The sequence below is a fragment of the Pan troglodytes genome, chromosome 1 (genome assembly GCF_028858775.2).
Source record: "Pan troglodytes isolate AG18354 chromosome 1, NHGRI_mPanTro3-v2.0_pri, whole genome shotgun sequence".
NCBI lineage: Eukaryota > Metazoa > Chordata > Mammalia > Primates > Hominidae > Pan > Pan troglodytes.
The window spans coordinates 41,286,848-41,303,059 of record NC_072398.2 but is presented as its reverse complement, the minus strand read 5'-3'; the positions used below and the strand labels follow the sequence as shown (position 1 = coordinate 41,303,059).

The window sequence follows — 16,212 nt, the reverse complement described above, 5'->3', positions numbered from 1 at the left end:
AACTGCTTTCAAGAAAGCTAGTGCTTTCCGCAAGAGGAAAAATGGCATACCAATGGTCTATTACACAAACACAATGCCCACCACAGAGTTCATGGGTCCAAACCAATGCAGATCCAAAGGCAAACCACCAATGCTGCTCCCTGGTCATTCCTAAATCATCTGCTTGACTCAGTGAAGATGGAGTCAAAAGTGAAACCACAGTCTCAGGTGAAACCTAACTCTGGAGGTAGGGAGGGAGACGCCCCAAAGCCCAGCTTCCCCACCTCCCCCAGGCAGAGCTGGTGACCTCCTCCTTCAGCCACTGAGAAGTAACTAACAGATGCAGTATCCTGCCAGGCACCACACTCACAAGACGGCATGGCTGCTCTCGCTGGGAGAAGCACGTTCCTGTTCCCAAGAGCTCCTCCAGAGACATGCCCCAGCCTCTTGCAGCACAGCGTCTGCTCCTCCCTGGAGGGAGAGCACAGCATCTCAAAGGAGAGAGCATTTCAACAAGTCAAACACTCTCCCCAGAGCAGAGCACAGCCCAAGGGGGGCACCAGGAAGCCCAGGGTGCTTCCTGAACTAATCTCTGAGTGGCAGTCCTCCCCAGTACCTGGGCACACACCTGGTCCACACACATGGACTGGGCACACCCTGTGGCGTGATGTGGTTCCACTTCCCTAATAGAATGGAGGGAAGCTGGGCCAGACAGAGGGTAGATTTGAATCCAAAGCCAACTGCAAGCCCACTTTCTCTCCTTCCTCTTTGGCTGGCCCAGCTGGTAGCTGCACCTATGGTGCTGTTCCAGCCTCATTCTGCTATCAGGACCTCTGTCTGCCAGGCTCAAGAACAGTGAGTAGCAGGAGGAGGAAGGAGGAGAAAGGAGGGAGGAGAGAGGAGGAAGGAGGGTAAGAGGGAGGGAGGGACTCGGGAGAAGAGGTGGAGGAGGAAGTTTCACAGTCTAGTGCATTCCCATCAGATCAGAGAGAGGGGAACATGTGCAACTTCCCTTTTCAAGCGTTTCTCTGCCCCCCCTTTTGTTTCGGTTCCTTCCCCTCTGGCCTGGGGATGGCGCGGCTAGTGGGCTATGCAGGGGCAGGCGCCCAGGTACCCAGCCAACTGGGCTCTCGCCCGGCTCCATCTCAGGCCTGGCACGCTCCCTCAGGCCGTTACCCGGCATGCCCTTCTCCTTGTCAGGGAGGCCGCGCCCTCTTGTTTTCAAAGTTTTATAACAGTATTGTTTGTTGTCCAGCAGATTAAATTCTTTGGAGGCTAGGGAGTGGGGGGAGGGTGAGTGAGAGAGAGGAGGGAAAAGAGAGGAGAGAAAATACAAATAACTTCTATTAGGCCCAAAATATTAAATGAGTTCGCTTAACACAAAGTTCATCTGTCTTGAGAGAGGCTAGTGGCCAGGAGCCTGCGTTCCCTTCTCTGTCTGTGCCTGACCTCTCTGACCCCCTTCTCACCTAGCAAGGGATGTACGGTCTCAAACTTCCAATACCACTCCTCGGGTCAAGCTGAAAAGCAGTACCAGCTAATAAGGCTGGAAGATGCATGTGTGAGCACCACCCTCCAGGCAGGACACATGACATAGCGTTGGGCAGGTCCCTGCAAGAACACCCTTGACTCTCGTCTCAGGCGTCTGGCCGAAACAGTCCAGGACTATTGGGGGAAGGGCATCTGTAGGCAGCTGCTGGAGCCCTTGTCTCAGAGATGGCTCGTCCCTGCTGTGAACCAGTGGTTTGTTTACACTTGAAATCAAAGTCACATATTCATTGATGCCAATGACACTGGAAGAACTGTACCCCAAGGAAATAACACAACTGCATAAATAAATATTCACGTAGACCTAAGGAATAAGAGTGGGAAATAGTAACAAAAAGAGACAAAAAGTCATTATAAAATAAGCATGATCTTACGGACAGGGCCCATTTCAGCATCCTCAGCCTTTCAGGCCTGTTGATGCTAAATCTGTAGGTGGTGATGACACACAAAAAATATGATTTTCCATATTTAATACAACTCTCATTTAGCCATTAACTGATTTATTTCAGACTGTGGGTTACCGCTAAATAGTAGGCCTATTTGAACACATCCCTTTGCCTTTAGTATAGCAGGCAATGTCTGTGGCTCCCAGAGTTGTGGGCCTGCCCTGGGATGTTCCTCTCCCACCTCCTACCTTCTTCCCAGCAAACCATGTCTGGCCTTGCGTCCTCTACACGGCCCTCCTCCCTCCCCACCATAGGATTAGAGCAGCTCAGCACTCTTTCCTGGAAAAGATGAGGGACAACATGCCTTTCTCTTTTTTTATATGCAAATAACACCAGTTCCTATAAGATCAGTGCCAGAAGTTCTCTCTGCAAAGGGAAACAAGGTCAAAGTTCCAGATTCGATGACCACATTGGTGTACCCTGCCCATGCATCCCCTCAATTGCATCCAGCTTGGGCCTGTCTTGAAGGCAGATGGGAAAGATGGAGAGAAATGCCTGCTCTAGATCCTGGCACCCAAACCTCATGCTGTTCCAGGGACTGTCTCAAAGTGCCACAGACTTGGGACTGGGAGGATCCTGTGGAGGACACTGAGTCTCCTACCTCAAATAAAGAGGCTTCATCTTTCCTCAGGAACCCTCAGCAGAGGTGATGCACAGTTCTCCCAGAAGTCTAGCTCAAATCACTCTCCTTGCTGCAAGTTCTGCCCACTCTCTTTTCCATCCTTCAAGTGGACAGAATGAACTGGATCCAACATGACAAATCTTCACACATGAAGCTACAGAAGGCTTTATCCACTAAAACAATTCCGCTGTGGATTCCCCATCACAGGGTTTCAGTATGAGCCAAGGATGCATTCAGGAAATACCAAAGGACAGACATTTAGAGACACATATGCATGCTGCCCCTGTCCAACCTCAACTGTCCTAAAGGAATACCCCCAGAAAAAGCCTAAACCATCATGGCTAAATCTGCTGTAAATAAAGATAAACCATTATTTCCTCCTTCATACAAGTTCTGGGTCTATTTAAACAAAGGTCACTCAAGAGGGCTAACTGGCCAAGAAGTCCTGCTGTCCAATACTCTGCCTTACCAGCCCTTATAAAGAGTGGGGGATTATGCTCTGCCTTTAAGGAAAACTGACACCCACGAGTTCTCTTACCCACCTTTCTCTCTGTGGGTAAGCCCTACTTTTTCAAGTCAATCATGAAGCAGACACTCAGAACTAAAGCCAGTGTTTCTAGTCCCTTACTTTACATTGTACATTAGCCAAGGCTTCCAGCAGGCGCTGTACATTAGCCAGCAAACAGGTAGCATACACACAACATGCATGCTGGGCAAGGCTCAGGGCATCTCTTACAAATGTGTTGGAAAAATTTCAAAGACCCTACACTGGGCTTCATCTCTAAGTGAGCTGCACTCAGCAGAAGCATGCCTGTGTGCATAGGCATGAGGTGCCATACAGATGTGTCACAGTGGTTTGATGCATCACATATTCCAGAAGCTTCCAAATGCAGGAAACCTCTCCAAGAACACATGGTGAGTGGCTGGCTTCCCAGCCAAGAAGTGCAAGCCAGTTCTCACAAGAGCTCCAAGAAGTCTGAAGAATCAGAGAGTTGGAGAACCTGGACATGCTGAGGTTTCGTTTCCCATTCAACACATAGAAAAGGCATCTCTAGGCCCTCTAAGGCCTTCAGAAATTAAGGAAACTGCCAAAGACTCCACTCCCCTACTCCTGTCCCTGCCCCACTAGTCAGAACCCAGAGAAATAACAGCTGAAGTCAGAGGACCTAGATGGGAGACCCACGAGAAGCGGCTACAAGCAGTCAGATCTTGGCAGGATTGACTCTCAGGTTCAGTTTTACCAACGACAAGGATAAGACCACCTACCCTCTCAGGGTTGTGTGAGGACCAAATGAGCCAGCAAGTATGAAAAGAACTATGTGAGCTGATACGATGGTTATTACTCCATTCCTCTCCTGCCTGAGTCCTAGCCCAGATCGCTGTTTGCTATTCCATACTGGCAGTGGGGTGGCACTCAGCTATTATTAATCCCAGGTAAACATCCCACAAAGCGGCAAGCAGATAGTGTCTTGGAGAAATGTAGCTATTTTAAAACTCTACATTCTGCTTAGCAGATTGCACAATGTGCCCCCTCAGCCCCAGGGGCTCCTACCCACACAGCCTTGCAGAAGTGGTGTACGTCTGGGACTAACGCTGCCATGGAGAAGCTAGGCCAGAGTCCCAGCCACTCCTAGCCCCCATCTGGCTGGGCCTGGGACCTTCGGCTTTCCTGCATGTGTTTTATTTTGCTATCTTTTTAAGAGTGACTCAAGACTAAAAAGCCAAAATGGAACCAGTGGCTCTGAGATATTTTTGTTTATTTTTTATTTTTTTCATTGTTATTTTTTAAAATTAAATTTAATTTTTTAGTCGAGGGCCTCAAAAAACACATGAAAAGAGAAGGCTAAATATAAAGGAAAACTTCCTGACAGCAAGGGGCACAGACCCTCCCTCAAACCACAGCTGCATTCTGTCTCCAGGGTTTAGGGCCAGACAGGACAGAGCATCTTTCCTAGAGCAGGGTCCCTTGGGTCAGCCCCTTGCAGGACAGCAGGCACCCCCAGCAGCTCCCACATAAACCCATCTCCAACAAGCCTCCTGGGGGAAGCGTGTAGCCATGTCCCCTACCACCCGGTGGATCCTCATCAACACCTTCACGAAACCTCCAGCCCTCTGCTTCCACTTCTGGGAGGTCTTTAAAAACTACCTCCTCCCACCCACCCACCCTAATTCCAACAGTACCACTTCAGCTGCTCTGAGACAGGTCATCAAGATCCCTCCCCTTCTCTTGTGGAAACCTGGGCCTAGTTTTCCTCATCTTGAATTATTGGCTAAGGAACATCTCCATGAACATTCAGGGAGGCCCCAGGATACAGCTGGAACCTCCAAAGAGATTCTGGTTCCATCCCCTCATTTCATAGATAATGAAACTGGAGCTGAAAGGAGGAAAGTGAGTGAGTTTTTACCAACAAGAGCTAGGACCAGAATCGGGGTCGGCTGACTCCTCAACACAGAGCAACACAAACCCCACTTTCCTGACCCTCCTCCTCCCTGAGCACCCCCAACTACACTACCTCATCCCTGTGCAACTTCAGACCCCTGGCAGCAGATGGCAGTGTGTGCAGTCCGGCGGGTCAGCTGTCCATGATCAGCCAAGGAGCGAACAATCACATGGCCTGACTCCGCAGGTCCGCTGCCTCTTCCACCAAGTAAACAAGTCCCGAGCCCTGGAGCTACATGCGCTGAACACATGACACATGCCTGCCCTGTCCCCAGCACCACCAACCTGCCTCCGCCTCTCAAGACACAGCTCAACCAAGCATCTGGCACAGGTCACTTCTCTATGCCTGGTGCCCATCCCTTCCCTATCGTGAGACGATTAGCTCTGGGAACGGCTCGTTCTGGCAGGACAGGCTGAGTTCAGAACCAGCCTCCTGCAGGAACATTTGACCAATGGCTCGGCAAAGACGTAACCTGCACGTTTCCCTGTGCTGCATGGACAAGTGTGGGGCACAGTGACCAGGCTGAGGAAAGAAGTCAGCTGGTGCTTGGGAGGGTGTGAGGCAGCAGGCCAACAGCAACCATGGCAGACAGGAGAGAACCAGTCTGCTGGAGACCAAAGGCTTGACATCTACTCCACCTTGATCCCTGACTCACGACAAGTTCCTGTAAGCCATGGGGACCTTGGATGGATTTCCCAAGTTATTAGGAAAAAAGAGGGGGTTAGTTTGTATCAGTCCTAACTCCCTGAAGGAAAGCTAAATTGATGTGGCTTCAGATGGCTGAGGTCCTAAGTCTCTAGAACTCTCTGACCATCATCTGAATTCTCCTCCTTATGTGTGTGGGGGGTCCCCCTTTTCATCCCCACACAATCTCCATATATGTCTATCCTGTACATTTTTTAATTCTTTTTAAAAATCATTATTAGCGGTGTCTCTCCACACTAGAATGTATGCCCCATGAAAGTGGAAAGTTGGCTTTGTCGAGTTCTGTATCTCTAGCGCCTGGCATGGTCCCTGGCACATAGCAGAGGCTCCGTACACAGCAGCAGACGCCATGTACTGGCCTTACTCAGCTCTGCCTGTCCATGGCTACCAAAGGGCATTTGGGTCTGCCCTGCCTCCCCCCAAAGGAATGCGGCACAACCGTCCCCAGTGACTGGAAAGTTCCTTCGGGTGTCTGCCTTTTCACTCTGGTTCACATCAGTCCTCTGAGAATCTTAGTTCGCAAAAATGTCTGACTTCAGCCCAAAAGAGTAAAGATAACGTAGAGGCTTTGGAATAAGAAGTGCATGCATTTAAATCTCAACAACCTCCCTTACCAAATGCATAACCTTGGGTTAAGTCACTTAATCTGTTTCTTTAACTATAAAAGGGAAGTGATCCCTATGTCATATGGTTGTTCTGAGGATGAAATCAGATAAGGAGAGGAGAGCCCTTAAAAAAGGTCAGTTTCCCTTGGACCAACAACTCTGATGCCCATCTCATACCTTCATGCCTCATTATAGACCCTGATCGGGGCACCATCCTACCTTCAGTACCAGGCACTCAGACGCAAATCCTTCACAGGAGATGCACACATCCATCCTGGGCCATGACAGGCAGCCCTGGCTGAGCACTGGACTTGTCCTCCCACACCCTCCTGGACTTGCTCCTGTGATCTAACCACACATACCACCTCCCCACGTGGCTCTATCTGCCCCCATGTCCCCAGTCCATCCCTGTAGGCTTGACACTATGGTACCAGGCTCCGCACAGGCCATGGGGCCCTGGAGGTGTTCTCTGGCTTTATCAGCCTATGAGCAGCTCTTGCGGAAGGAGCCAGCAAGAAAGCAAACTCAGTCCATGCTTTCCTCACAGTCACTCCAAGTCTCAGAAAAGCAAAGCAAAATGAGGGCCTCCCACAGACAGCCGGCTGGTGGGAAAGGGTGGTATCTCTTACATATCTCAGAGGGAGGTAACACGCCCAAAAAAAGTGACCAGCACAAGGTACAGATCCTCTCTAAAGCTGTGGCTGCAACCTTAGGGACACTCGAGCCAGGGGACAGAGCCAAGATATGCATTAAACAATTCACAGAGCTGACCGGACCAGGATTCAATGGAATAGAGAAGGTACTGACCAATCAGGGCCCCTGGCAGGGCCTCTCCCCCACAACTCCCAGCCAAGCCACACCACCTCAGCTCCAGAGCCACCAACTCTGTTAACCTCTGCTGGATCCTGGATGGAGAGGCCCCATGCTGCCTCCTGACTCCCAGACCTCAGAAATTCAAAGGTCAAGAAAAAAGTGCCAGATATGCTGGCCCCTCTCTCAGGAGATACCAACTGTTCTGCTATCCTCATTGGGAACACACAATGCCCCATGTCATGTGTGTAGAACCCACGCTGGTGAGCAAGGAGGAAAAGAACCAGATGAGGGACAAAAATAGGAAAATCAGCAGGGAAGCACCAATCCCAATTCTGGAAACATCAGAGGCCAGAGAGATAACTGCATGACCACGAGCAAAACCAACCTCCCCTTTACTTCCCACCCTGGTTTTCCCAATCTAACCAAGGACAGGGCTATTCGTGGGAGTGGGGATCACGACGAGCTATGCCCAGGGACACACTGCACATATGAGACTCCCAAGCACAGCCAGCAGCTACGTCTGGCTCCAGCCCTACAGCCAGGGCTGGCCAGACTCTAGCCAACACTTCTTGAGGGACTTGGCTCACTCCTTTTAGTCTCCCCAGCTGCCCCCAAGTCGATATCTCTCCACTCCAACACCCCCTGCCATCCCTCACTGCAGTACTGCTGGAGGGCTGAGACCTGTCAGGGTCCTTGAAGGAAGAGACACCAGATTCTTCCAAACAGCCCTGGGTTCCTCAGGCTGTTCACAGCCAATCTAGAGACTCACCTCAAATGGATAGAGGAGAAGAAGAAATAACAGGAAGCAGAATTGGCCAATCTTCCCTGGATAGCAACGGGAGCAGCATGGGGAAGAGGAACCCCCCACCCCCACCGAAACATATGAGCAGAGAGAGGCGACCACTGTGTGGCCAGAGGTAGGATCCCATAGGTACCTCCGAAAATTACCCAGCATAATTCCTTTTATCTTTAGAGCCCAGACCAATCTGCTGTTGGCTAATTCCAACTGGCTTTACTGGCCAAGAATGCTGTAGTCATCTACTCGATAGGAGAGAGACTTCCTAGTGATGTGTGGGCACCGAGAGTCTGCTTTGTGAATTGTATCAATGATGCCACTGACCTCCCTGATTCTGCAGGCCATCATCATTTTTCATTTTTAATCACCATTGCTATTACTGTGATCGGCAGCAAGTGAGGCAGAAGAAAAGCATTTCTTTGTCAACTTCCTAGAGATGCTTTGCAATGGCTTACTGGACCAGGGATTTTGTTTTTTAAGGCAAAGGTAATGAAGGCCTAGAGGAAGAAAGTGGCTCATTCAAAGAAACCCCAAAATTAGGGAGAGTCCCAAAGCTCACTGCTCAGCCCAGTCCAAACTCCAGACCACCAACCTAGACTAAGCCCCCTCAAGGCAAAATGTATCTAGATGGCCTTAAGACAGGCCATCCACTGAGACTACACAGGGGAGAGAATCCCCAGGCACTAGGAAGGCTCCCAGGATTACCGAGGGGTTAAACCCAGAACCTCTTGCTGGATGCTGGAGCCAAAGAGAGTTTCTATTACTGTGGGAGGCCCAAATGCTCTGCCAACTGCCACACCCAGCAACACTACCCAGCTATCTCCCACACGTCCGAAAGCCCGACCACTTCAGCTGCCCATCCTGCCCCCAACCCTGTGCTAGTTACTAACCCCATTCACAGAAAAGCCAGAAGGAGAAGAATGCAAAAAAGAGAACAATCGTTTGGGAGATTCTGAATGGAGACGTCTGAGGATTCCCCGGCAGAATAAGGAAAATGGTGTTCATGGGAAGGAAGGAGGATGGGGGAAGGCTGGAGGGAGCAGCCCACACTGGACTTACCTGGGAGGCAGAGAGCGGTTAAATCCTATTTCCTTGCTGCATCCAGTTTCCAGTAAGCAGCCTGGTGATGATTCACTGACAAGACTGGGGTCATGTCGCATCAGTCAGCACTTGTGGTCACAAAACCACAAAAATTGGTGGCTCAACAGCACCTATGAGAGGAAAGAGGGGAATATCCAACCCACCCTGCCCTGAACCAGCCAACACAACATGCTCACCCACCACCAAAACTCCTCCAGAGGACAGCTGAGCCCTCTCTGCCCAACTGGAGCCAGATCTCCAGAAACCCCAAATGGGTAAGGATGAAGAGCAGACACAGACCCAGGATGCCAGTCACTGTGTTTGCCCTCATATATCCTCAAGAAAATCAAAGGGAGGAGGAAGTGGTGGAGGAAGGCAGGGAATGCAAGAGGTCCGAAAGAAGGAAGACAGAGGTCAAAAGACATCCTTAGGCAAAGCATGGCAAACAGGAAACCAGAAAGAGAAAGCGGAGGCAGGGCTCAACTGTACCCTCAGCCATGTCACATGCCCCTAGCTTCTCTCCCTCTAAGCTCAATATCCATCGGAGAGCTATCAGCCCTTCCTGGCCCTCATCCCACATCAGCACCTTCATCTAGCACGACCTTTCAATCTATCAGCATCTGCAATACAGAAGGAAAGTAAGCAGCCCTGAACCAGACAGACACATATACACACATACACACACATACACACACACACACACACACATCTTCCCAGAATAAAAGGCCCTTGGAGATGGCTCACGCTCTCTAGGTTCTGGTTCTCTGATAGAAGTGCTCCACTCCCACAGGGGAGGGCAGACACGTCTGATAAGAATTGCTTAGCACAATGCTATATATAGTCTAGGTTCCTACCAGCCTGGAGATGTGGAGCTAGAACTTGGCAGAGAACCATGCTAGGTGCTGGCAAGGACCATCCTCCCGCTGCCAGCCAATGGGGAGCCTCACTTCCCGGCTGGGGGCCGTGAGGGCACACAGGGTCCTTCCAGGCAGCCCATTAACACTCCACACTGAGGGACACAGGCTGTTGGCTCCGTTTTAGGGAAAATCAACTTCTCCCAAATGTGAGGGGGATGTGTGGGGGCTGAACAGCAAATTCTAGCTTCTCTGCAGCTATCCAGTAGCATGAGAAAATCAATCTAGTCCTCTCTTCTGGAGGACTAAGGGTGGGGTGTGTGGGAGAAGAATGGAGAAGGCATAGCAGGTGGCTGGGCTCAATAAACATCTACCCATTTCTGATGTTCGAAGAAATAAAGGAATGTAAAAGAATGCAGATGAATACTTACTGCAGAGAGCGGGGCTGCCAGGCATCTCCTTTTTTTGTTCCAAATACATGCAAGTGAGCCACTCTATCCGGCAGTATGACGGCTGTCTCCGGCACACTGGCACCATCCTCAGCTGAGCCTGAGTCGCCAAGAGGTTGTCACCCACTCACAGAGCAAGCTGCACTCTCCTGAGTCCTCTGTGAGGAAGAAGAGAAAGGAAGACAGGTGGGCTCACCTCACAGAGCCAACCAAGCAATGAATTGAGCAGATCCCAACCAGGGGCCCATCTGGGGTTAGTATGTGGCACTGGGATGATGACCCTCAGCTGTTGCCCGCCATCCAATGACAGACGCAAGACAATGTTGGGCAAAATGACATGGGACCTATGTCCTGGAGAAAGGCCAGTAACAGAGGGTACAGGGTCTGATGAAGGAGGGTCTGTTTACCACCTCTTTCAGAAAATGAACCCGAGAGACCACAGAGCTGCCTGAAGCCCGAAATCCAGGCTCTTATCATATACACAGCTTGGGACAAAGAAAATGAGACACGAAAGGTTCCAACGTCCATATACATACAATCTTTTTAGGTCAAGCTGCTCTCTACTCGGGTGCAAAACATGACATGAAGCGGCTGTGTCTGCCTTTGCACTCTGAGTGGGGACGGCTGGTTCCCATCCCCTGCCCTGCTTAACTCTCTCATGTGACCTCGGTCACATCTCCCTGCCCTGCTCTGGCTCCCAAGGCCCAGGAGCCACTCCTACCAGAGATCCCAAATGAGTCACCCTGGGAGGTCCTTGGAGAGAAGAGGAGGTGCTCAGTGACAAATGTCACTGCTAGCATCATCCGCGGGAAAGCATGAGACTGAAAAATAGTACCCAGTGAAAGGAGGGAGGGGGCTCCGGTCAAGTTGTCCCTCATCCTCATAAGCAATTGTTTGTCCCTCTGCCCCACGCTCCAGCAGAGGGGATAGAGAAGAGAAAGGGGAGGACGGTTTGTCCGCATTCAGTGGCGGTGGAGGTGCATCTTCTCTCTCGGTCGCAAGAAGGTGGGGCGGGGCGGGGCGGGGCGGGGCGGGGCGGGACGGGGCGGGGCAGGGCGGGGGGATCACGCGCCTATAGCGCAAGGCTGCGGTATCGAGAAAAGCCTAGAACCCACAGCCGCCATGATGACGCAAACAAAATTAAAAGGGTCAAGAACTCAAGGCCCACTGTTTCACCTAAGAAGAAAATGAAGATGATGAAGAGGAGAAGAGAAGCTCTGATTTGGGTCAATATGGAAAGGGGAGGCTGACGCAGGCTGCCCAAGAGCCAGCCTTTAGCTTAGTGACGGTGATGCGGATCCGCCATCTTGAAGTGCCGCCCGGCAGAGGACTCTCAAGACGCCACAGCCCCACCACGGCCACTTCTCCCAGGGTACAGGTGCGCCCGCATTCACTGAGGTCGGCCTGGCCCACCCCTACCCCAAGAAGCGAATCGCCCTTCATTCAAGGCAATGACCAGCAAGACTATCACAAAGAGAACCACGGTGAAAAATCCCAAAGGGCTTTCTGGGCCCTGGGAAGATGTCTGTCATCTGGGACTAGTGGGAAGAACTCAAAAAGTGACCCTATTTGCCAAGCTCATCTAATAACACATACAGCTATTTTCTTTTCAGACTCTAAAATGCAAGGGTTCCCAGAGCCCTGCTGAGTTACCTGGTGTCGCTCCCATCCTGATGCCCGGGCGGTGGCCGCCTTCTCTGTCCAGCCCTCCCTGAAAATGACCGCAGGCTAAGGATCAGCTCAGAGCCCCGAGCTGTTTTTGTAGCTTTCATGTTGACAGAACATCCTGGCCACTCTGCTGAGAGCTCCATCTCCCGGCTCCCGATACACTGAGTCATCTTCCAAAGAGGAAAAAAAACAACAAAGCAGCCGTCACCAGGGTCCCCATTGCCGTCGACTGACGACTCACTGGCTGTCGTCACTCTCTGCTTCGCGGCCCCCGAATTGGTAACGAGGGGCTTCAGGGTGCCCAGCTCCCCTCCCGTGGGACTCAGCAGCGTCAGGGAAGCAGGCAGCCACTGCTGAGATTCAGAAAGAAGGGAAACTAACCTGGCATCAAAAGGCTCCCAGGAAAGCTCACTGACCCTCCCGCTGCCGTCACCAGCCCCCACCACTCCATGCCACGGCATGTTCCTGATGCAGAAGTAAAGGGGTATTTATGCCAGGTGGGGGACAGTACCACCTTGCAGGCTTGAAGGGCGTAACGCCTAGGTTACCTCCTCTGCGCCCCTGCTGTGATACCACTTAGGGCACAGGAGCTCCTGTCTCCCCCATTTCTTCTCTAGCCCCCTGCTATGCTCCCATTTTAAGTCCCTGATAAACCACTGGGTAGGGATGGGAACCTATTTGCTGCCAATATATTAGGCATTTCTGTATAACAGTTGTAGTAGCTCCATCTCACTGAACGAGGACATGAAAACTTAAATCATATGACTTGTCTAAAGTCACTCAGCTAAGAAGAAGGATCACAATGAAAACCTAGGTCTGTTCAAGTCCAGTGTCTCTGCTCCCTGCTCTCTAATTCTGGAGCTTATTCTGGCTTTGAAGATGCTATATCCCACTCCACCTCTCCCTCCTCTTGTACGAGGAAGGCAACCAGGATAACTGAGTCAGTTAATCCATCAATTTCAGCTACAAGAAAAAAGCCATCATCTTGAGTGAACCTGACCACAAACGAAGAGGAGAAAGTTAATGACAGTGTCAAGAAACAGCTGAGGGACCCAGACCATGGACACAAGATTGACCACCCAAACTCCCTCAGAGCATTAGGGACTTACAAAATTCCTTAAATAGACAAATTTTGGGGATCTACTTCGTAACAGCCATCTTGTAAACACCAGTAATTCAGAGAGGAAAAATGTAAAAGCTTTGGAAGACCAGGGCTCTAGTCATGACCAGGCCACTTACTAGACATGGGATGCTCCCCACAGGGCTGTGGAAAGGAATAAATGAAGTAACTGCAGGGAAAGTGTCTAACATGGTATCTGTCAAACAGAAGGCACCAAATAGGTATTTGTTTTCCTTCTCCTTTCTCTAGCCTCCCTCCTGGAGCTCCCAATCTGATAGGTGACATAAGACTTATTTATACACAATCATAACACAACAAAAGTACCATAAAAAGGGACAGACTGTATGGAAGTTTGGCTGAAAGGGCAGGGGTGGTTATGAGAACTGCTTCTTGCCAAGGAAATCAGGAGAGGTCCACGGAGAAAGTGAGACTGCCACAGGTGGATGCAGAGGAGAAGAGGCATGGAAAACATCACTGGTGAAAACAGATAGGAAAAGGAAGTTGCCTGGTTTTGTTGGAACCTGTGGTCCACCAAAAGAAACGGAGAGAGGTAAGACTGTACAGGAAACCTAAGGCCAGTTACGGCCAGCATTGAGCATCACGCTAAAGGGAAGGAATTTTACTCTGGGAATTATGAGAAACCATTTTAAGTTTCTGAGCAAGAAAGACAAGATGGCCGCTGCACGCAGAAGGGCCTGGAGAGAGGGGGAACGGGCAGCGGGGAGCCTCACAAGAGGACTACAGCTGGAACCATGGCACTGGCAGGGGGCATGGAGGAGAAAGAGAAGAAAAACAGTAAGCAGGCAGGACCATCCGAACAGATCCTCAAAGCTGCCATGGACCTCACTTCCCTGTCCCCACAGGGAGGCTGCTGGAGACAGAGCCTATTTGGGGAACACAAACCACGGGTCTGACACGTCTGAGATGAGCTGCCGAGCCTCTGCCTCCACTCTCATTCAGACACTCAGCTTTTCCGAACTACTCCAAGCACCAGGCTGATGAGGACATGGGAAACCCACGCTCTGGCAAAGCCGGGCCCAGGTGTTGAACCCCTACCCAGACGCCTTCCACCTGAATCCCCACCCAGGACTGTGTCCAAGGGTGGGACTAGGCGGCTCTGCCCCCTGGAGCCACCTTCATTGCGGCAGCCACCACTGTGCCCGCCTCTGCTGTGCTTTTGCCCTCCCTTCCCCTCCTCCGTCATAGCCCCCGCCCCCCGCCCACTCTGCGGAACTGGCACAGCAGGACAGAAAAACCAACGCCACCATGTCGGAGACCAGCAGAAATGGCTCCAAAATGGCAGCTCATCAGAGGAGTCCAGAAAGATCATAAACCCACCCAGGGAAAAGAGGGGAAGCCAGTGACAAGGGGAGTAAACTGTCAAAACTACCTCCCAACCAAGCCCCCCATAATCATCACATCTTTTCCTTCAGAAACATCCTCTCAAAAATCAGATGGGACATGAGTGAAAGAAGGGTGCCACCCCCTCCACCAGAGAGGCCCTAGGGGCCATAGGTGGTATGGGGCACTCAGAAGGATGTTCTGTAGCCTCTTCCCCAAGATGAGGCTAGAAAACCACCACTTTTGTCCTCAAGCTTGGCTCCTGCCAGTAACTAGACAAGAGTTAGCCCTCCCAGGGATTGCAGTCCTTCACTGCTACCCAGTCAGACCCTCCCCAGCTCTATGGGCCCTGGGGAGCAATAAGGTAGGGTTGCAAGGAAGGGCCGAGAAGGCGCGTGCCATGCCCTCAGTTATGTAATAAGAAGGGCGGTGCTCGTCCTAGGCCAGAGACCCAGGGCGCACTGTGCTTCCAGATGCGCAGTCACGGGTGGGGGCCACTGCGCATGGCGCAGGGCTTGGTAAACCCCCTCCCCACAAACGTGAGACCTGCGACAAAGACAGGTTAGAGAGCCGGGACCCTGATTTTTCGAGGCCTCCCTCCCCCAACCAAAGGCGAACAGCCTGCTGCCCTAGTTTTATTCTGATTCTCCTCATTCCCTAGACTGACAAACCTTTCTAACCCGGGGCCTCCAAACCTCCCGTCTCCCACTGACTTTTCTGGAAATCCCACCAGATACGGAGTTTCGAGCAATTTCCTGGGGTCAGTCCCCCATCCTCACCTTTCCAAGCACCACGTAGTAGTAGCTTCCAGAAGGTAGATCTTTCCCATACTGGGCTCAGCTCACAACTGGCTCTTGAGGGCCTCTGGACAGCCCCGGACGTCAATGCAAATCTGTTGTCCCCAGGGAGTAGCCCAGAGTCAGCAGGAAGCCCAGGGTGGTGGCAGTAGCAGCAGCAGCAGCTCTGCCCTACCTTGCCCATGCGTTTCCAGGGGAGCCAAGAATTATTTTGCCGCAACACTGAGGTGTGGCTGATTGGAAAATTCCCTTTTCCAACACCAAACTACAGAATAAATATTTTCTTCCAATTTGGTCAACCCTCTGCATACCCATCTCCCTAGCATTCTTCCCTCTAAATAAAAAGTTTTGGGAGCCCTGAGCTCTTCCTCCTTATAGTGCGTGAAATTTTAAAAGGCATAGGAAGAGGCTTCAACTGGGCAGTCAAAAGCAGGCATAGACACAGGAGCCTACGCACACCCCTAAAGAGATTTTAGAAAGCTGCTGGGCTTCTCCCCGCTCCCCTTTAAGCAAGTGAAATGCAAATTCAGATTTGATACCCTGCCCTGAGCCAATCAAAAAAAGCTTTTCACCTGCCATTGGCCCACCCACCAATCAGAGGAAGTGTCTGGAGGGAGAGCCCTCCCCTGGCCAATGGAAGGCCAGCTCAGTCACTTAGTTAATGATGCAGCAGTACAGGGAAGGCCATCACATGTGAACTGGAAGGGAGCCAACATGGAGACACAGAGAGCGCAAGGTAAACAACTTTCCAACGCCAAAAGGATGACATTTAATCTCTAAATGCTAGCTTCCCTTCTTAGCTCATCCTTAACCCCTCTCAGCTGGCCACAGAGACCCCAGGAGCCTCACTACCTGTCCCCATAGAGCTCCTAACCAGATGCAACAGTGACTGCGTCACCATTCCCCACTTTTCCCAACTACGCAGTGACAAACCTACCAGCTTTACCC

General features: G+C 51.2%; 1 protein-coding gene across 9 annotated transcripts in view; it reads right to left on the bottom strand.

Moving 5' to 3' along the window:
• The window catches only part of LOC107970009 (uncharacterized), a 110,585-nt gene that overhangs the window by 46,658 nt on the left and 47,715 nt on the right, over window positions 1–16,212 (bottom strand). For 2 of the 9 annotated variants that reach the window (XR_010156798.1, XR_010156796.1), the window contains exons 3-4: window positions 10,321–10,496; window positions 9,015–9,166 (exon numbers count right to left, since the gene is read on the bottom strand). Coding sequence is in view for 2 of the 9 variants with exons in the window: in XM_063810097.1 (XP_063666167.1) it covers window positions 10,466–10,496; window positions 11,992–12,467 (507 nt within the window). In the remaining 7 variants the exon portion in view is untranslated. Of the gene's footprint in view, window positions 1–5,958; window positions 10,497–11,991; window positions 15,747–16,212 lie in introns of those variants that run through there. The other 7 variants (XR_010156800.1, XR_010156799.1, XR_001712208.4 and 4 more) reach the window with 7 other exon arrangements.